Source organism: Rhinopithecus bieti, unplaced genomic scaffold (assembly GCF_001698545.2).
Source record: "Rhinopithecus bieti isolate Rb0 unplaced genomic scaffold, ASM169854v2 scaffold_71, whole genome shotgun sequence".
NCBI lineage: Eukaryota > Metazoa > Chordata > Mammalia > Primates > Cercopithecidae > Rhinopithecus > Rhinopithecus bieti.
The window spans coordinates 108,141-113,756 of NW_016803101.1; the positions used below are offsets into that span (position 1 = coordinate 108,141).

General features: G+C 37.3%; 1 protein-coding gene across 2 annotated transcripts in view; it reads left to right on the plus strand.

Annotated features, from left to right (window-relative positions):
• The window catches only part of SNAPC3 (small nuclear RNA activating complex polypeptide 3), a 39,820-nt gene that overhangs the window by 7,578 nt on the left and 26,626 nt on the right, over positions 1-5,616 (plus strand). For both annotated transcript variants that reach the window (XR_001888940.1, XM_017890872.1), the window contains exon 3: positions 3,326-3,410. Coding sequence is in view for 1 of the 2 variants with exons in the window: in XM_017890872.1 (XP_017746361.1) it covers positions 3,326-3,410 (85 nt within the window). In the remaining variant the exon portion in view is untranslated. The remainder of the gene's footprint in view (positions 1-3,325; positions 3,411-5,616) is intronic.

Below are 5,616 nucleotides of genomic sequence, written 5' to 3' on the forward strand. Positions count from 1 at the left end.
CCTCGTGATCCGCCCGTCTCGGCCTCCCAAAGTGCTGGGATTACAGGCTTGAGCCACCGTGCCAGACCAAGAACTCTTAAAAGTTGAGGAACAATGACCAAAACCCAATGGGAAAAGATAAGAACCAGTAATTTACACAAAAACATGAAAGTGACTCACAAACATGAAAAAATGCTCAAACACACTCAAAATTAGAGAAGTGAAAATTAAACCTACACTGAGATACCTTTTCTTCCTATCAGACTGGCATAAATTTTAATATATAATACATTTTTTGACAAGGCTGTGGGAAACAGGTGGTTTTTTGTTTGTTTTTACATTTCTGAAGAGAATGCAGATTGTTAGAACTTTTCTGTAGGGTAAATTTTGTAATACTTAACACGATATTACATATATGTGTACTTTTTGTCCCAGCAATCCCACTTCTAGTAATTTATACCAAAGATACCCCTCCAACAATATGAAAATACGTATGTTCAAGGTTATTCCTTGAAGTATTGTTCATAATTGCAAAATATTTGAAATAACTTAAATATACAGACATAGGAGAGGAGATTGTTGAATATGCTATGGGAAATCCACACTGTAATATTTTGCAGCCATAATAAAGGATGAGAAAGGATTAACTCAGAGTAATTTCTAGTACATTCCATTAAGTGAAAACAGCAAAGTCCCAAAGTATATGCCACCTTTCATGTAAGAAAACGTGTGCCAGGTGTAGTTTATTGGCTCTCATCTTCAAATTTACTTCTTTTTCCTGCTCTGTAAAAATGAACCTTGGCCTATTAAATACTTTTCTTTTGCCAACTAGCACATCGTTAAGCTTTGTCAGTGAAGGGCGATGGAGAGACCTTTCAGGACTCTCAAGGGTTTTGCTTCCTGATCTGATGTGCTGGCCCAGCAGGATTCTGCAGTGCACACAGCTTCCCCAGTGCCCAGCTCCTGCAATACACTGCAGTCTGAAGCACCCCGCGCCCAGCAGCTTTCCCTGCCAACCCCATTTCCCTCCACAGCTCCCCTGAACAGGTTTTCTTGGTGCCCTTAAGGGTAGATTTCCAGCAAGTTCCACTGATGCAGCACTATAGCAACTTCTTTCTCTTGCTGGATCTCAGTCCTGGGAAGAAAAAAGGACTTCCTTGAGCTTTTTCTCAGCCCTAGGGGTAGGGTGCTCCTTATATTTGTGATTATTCTGTTCTTTAGTGTTCCCTTTTACTGCTTCCTTGCCAGTCCCTCATTATTCCAATCTTCTGTTAAAGTTGTTGAATCCTTAACCTTTGTTCAAATTGCTATTCATTTTTTTCTTTCTTCCTAATTGAACTCAGATTGATACAGAAGGAGATAAAAGAGTATACATAAATATTTGTTTATTTGAACAAAAGAAATAGGATAAAGCAAAACTGTAGAGACTGGTTGCCTGCAGGGGTGGGTGCGAAAGGGGTAGAAAGAAGGGAGGGAATGGGAACAGGTTAGTAGGGACGAAGAGGGAGTGACACCTTTGACTCTTAGGATCATAGTGATGTGTCACATATTTTTCACATACCCCAGATGTAATCAGACAATTATAACCAACTAGGATGTAGGGGGAACCCAAAACTGAATTCAAAAACTAAAAAATAAGCCTAGCTGCATTACAAATGTGTAGTATAACACCACTGAAGAGGGTGGGGAAGAAAGAACTAAAGTCTTTATTAGAGCCTATCTTCTTTTTTTTTTTGAGCACTTCATGAATTTGCATCATCCATGCATAGGGACTGTGCTAATCTTAACTATGTTGTTCCGATTTTTAAATAATAAAATGCTACCAAAAGCATATCTTGATATAATGTAAGGGTAAAGACAGAACTTTTTATAAGTTAGTGTTTCTCACAGAGGTATAGGTTAGCAATTCTGTAACCATTTTATGTATTTACTAGAATTGAACAAATAATAGGTTGCCGACAGTGAAAGCTGGATTTCTCACTTGTGGAGAAAGAAGTTATAAACAAGGAAATGTTAAAGGCTAAAATGAATCCTGTGGTTTTAGTTTGGGATCAGAAGTGTCAGTATAAACTCATAGTTTTAAATGTGTAACAGTAAAATACAGAAATATGGATATTTATCATGTATAGGTTAGTATGCATACATATATTTCCTGCCTATCTCAGCTGAGAAGCCTAGAAGCAGTGACAATGAGAACTCCAGTAAAAATGAGAACGCCTAGAACCCAGATACTGGTCTCTAAACACCTTTTTCCAGTAAAGGAACTAGGGCTCTTACAAGTGGTCGATTCCTGGGATGAGACAAGAAAAATACAGGATGGGCCTTGAGCATCTTGTGGTGCCAGAAAGTAAGGGAATGTTCAAAAAATAAAAAATAATTTTAAAAAGGAGAGGACTTGCTGAAAGAACAGGAGCTCCTAATGACTAAAACTACCAATTTGAACAACAAAATAATGGTAATATTAGATTTTAACCCCAGAATAAAACAATTATCTGTAGTAGGTTCATACTAATAGAAATGATGAAGTAAACAGATGGGAGGAAAGAGGTAGGTCTTCCTCAAAATATAATTCCGATGAATAAATGTAGAAGAAATGAAAGACAGAATTGCTATTAGGCGTACATCACAGTAATAAATGTTGCAGACAAAATCTATCAATGAATGCTAAAATTCCTGGGTGAAGTTGGAGGAGAAACAAGATTTGCATAGTGTCAAAGTATCTTCCCCAAAATATTTACCAAGTTCATAGAAAATAAGGTATCATTCTGGTGCAGGAACCTGGCAGACAGAAATAAGCTAAACATCACTAGTAAAATGTCATATTAATATCATGAACCTCTTGATATGATATACTGAGAAGGACATCATTGTAGTGTTCTTACCAAAATGCTAAATTTATTCCTATCATGAGGAACTAGCAGTCAAACACAAATTGAAGGACATTCTATAAAATAACTGGTTAGAGCTATTTGAAATTGTCAAGATCATGAAAGATAAGGAGAGAGTGAAGAACTTTAACAAACTCAAGAAGACTAAGGACAAATAACATGCCATGTGGGATCCTGAATAGGAATCTGGAACAGAAAAGAAAACCGAGTAAATTAAAATTGTGTGAAATTTTAAAAGGCCTATAACTAATAATATTATGTAATAATTTATTTCCTGTTCTTGATAATTGTCTCATGATCATATAAGATGTTGACATAAGGGAAGCTGAACAAGAGAAGGGAACTTTTTCCTGCTTTTGCTACTTAAAATTAGTTCAAAATAAAATATACTAAATATTTTGAAGTCTGAATAACAAATGTTGAACTTTGATTTTTTTTTCCTTTTACATCTACAACAGGGTTAGAAAAAGGTTCTTGGAACATCGGGAAGAAACCATTACAATAGATCGAGCCTGCAGACAAGAAACATTCGTTTATGAGATGGTAATTAAGATTCTCATCTTTTTCACCCTTTTCTGTTAAAACAGTAAACTGACATTGGCTGAGGGTTCGTAATGACAGTATGGTAGCTTTATACTGGATATGCTTAGTTGAAAACAAACTAGAGAAACTCCTTTGAGTCTGGGAACTAGTGAGAGAAGAGGATCCTTAGAACTCAAGTGACCACATATTTGACTTTTTCAGATCTCTGCCTTTATTCTTGTTTGGTTTTATCTTGCTGTTGGTATTAGGCTAAATTTATGCCTTTTCACTACCCTATTTCTGGTCTTTTTGTTCTGCTCCTATTTTGGTTTAACCACATTCTTAATCCTTATCTATTATCTCTTGTGTAAAACTCTGGGAAAATTTAAGATGATGACTCTTGAGGAATTGGGAGCTAGTAGACACGATGGGTTCAGAATCAGTGTGCTGGCACTTGATCATGCATATGAGCACCTATTGTCTCTCCCACTTATTTTACTTTTATTGTGGTAAAATTTACATAACATAAACTTTACCATTTTGATCATTTTAAAGTGTTCAATTAAGTGGCAGTAAGTACATTCACAATGCTGTATAATCATCACCACTGTTTCCAGAACTTTTTCATCATCGCAAACAGAAGTTCTATACCTATTAAGCAATAACTCACCAGTTTTTCCTCCTGCAGCCCCTGCTAACCTCTATTCTGCCTTCTTTCTGGATGAATTTGCCTATTCTAGATATCTCATGTAAGTGGAATGCTTTTTTTGTCCTTTTCTGTATGGCTTTTTTTTTTTTTGAAACAGAGGCTTGCTGTGTCGCCCAGGCTAGAGTACAGTGGTGCCGTCTCGGCTCACTGCAGTCTCCACCTCCTGGCGATTCTCCTGCTTCAGTCTTCTAAGCAGCTGGGATTATAGGCACCTGCCACCATGCCTGGGTAATTTTTGTATTTTTAGTAGAGACAGGGTTTCATCATGTTGGCCAGGCTGGTCTCGAACCCTTGACCTCAAGCAATCTGCTCACTTCAGCCTCCCAAAGTGCTGGGATTACCCACGGTACCCAGGCTATGGCATATTTTACATAGCATAATGTTTTATAGGTTCATTCATATTGTAGCATGTGTTAGAACTTCATTCTTTTTTATGGCTGAATAATATCTATTGTATGGATATAGCACAGTTTGTTCTATTTATCTGTTGATGGACATTTGGGTTGTTTCTATCTTTTGGCTATTGTGAATAACGCTGCTATGAAAATTGGTATACAGGTATCTTTTTAAGTCCTTTTTCAGTTCTTTTGTATCTGCACCTAGGAGTAGAATTGATGGATTGTATAGTTAATTCTGACAAACCTGTTTTTCATAGCGATGATACCATATTACATTCCCATCAGTAATGGATGAAGGTTCCAGTTTCTCCATGTACTTGTGAACATGTATTTTCTAGCTTTTTTAAGTAATAGCCATCCTAGTGGGTGTGAAGTGGTATTTCAATGTGGTTTTGATTTGTATTTCCCTAATAACTAGTGATACTGAACATCTTTTTATTTGGTTTTTGGCCATCTGTATATTTTCTTTGAAAAAGATCTATTGAAATATTTTGTCCATTTTCAAATTGGGTTGTTTATCCTGTTGAGTTATAAAGAGTTCTTGGCCAAGTGCCGTGGCTCACGCTTGAAATCCCAGTACTTTGGGAGGCTGAGGTGGGTAGATCACCTGAGGTCAGGAGTTCCAGACCAGCCTGACCAACATGGTGAAACCCCGTCTCTACTAAAAGTACAAAAATTAGCCAGTCATGGTGGCATGCCCCTGTAATCCCAGCTACTCAGGAGGATGAGACAGGAGAATTGCTTGAACCTGGGAGGTGGAGGTTGCCGTGAGCCAATATCATGCCACTGCACTCCAGCCTGAGCAACAGAATGAAACTCTGTCTCAAAAAAAAAAAAAAAAAAAAAAATTTAGCCAGGCGTGGTGGCAGGTGCCTGTAATCCCAGCTACTCTGGAGGCTGGCAGAAAATTCGCTAGAACCCAGGAGGCAGAGGTTTTAGCGAGCTGGGATTTGTGCCATTGCACTCCAGCCTGGGCAACAAGAGCGAAACTGTCTAAAAAAAAAAAAAAAGTTCTTTGTGTATTCTGCATACTAGACCCTTACCGTATATGTAATTTAAAAATATTTTATCCCATTCTATATGTTGTCTTTTTACTTACTTTTCTTTTTTTTTTTTTTTT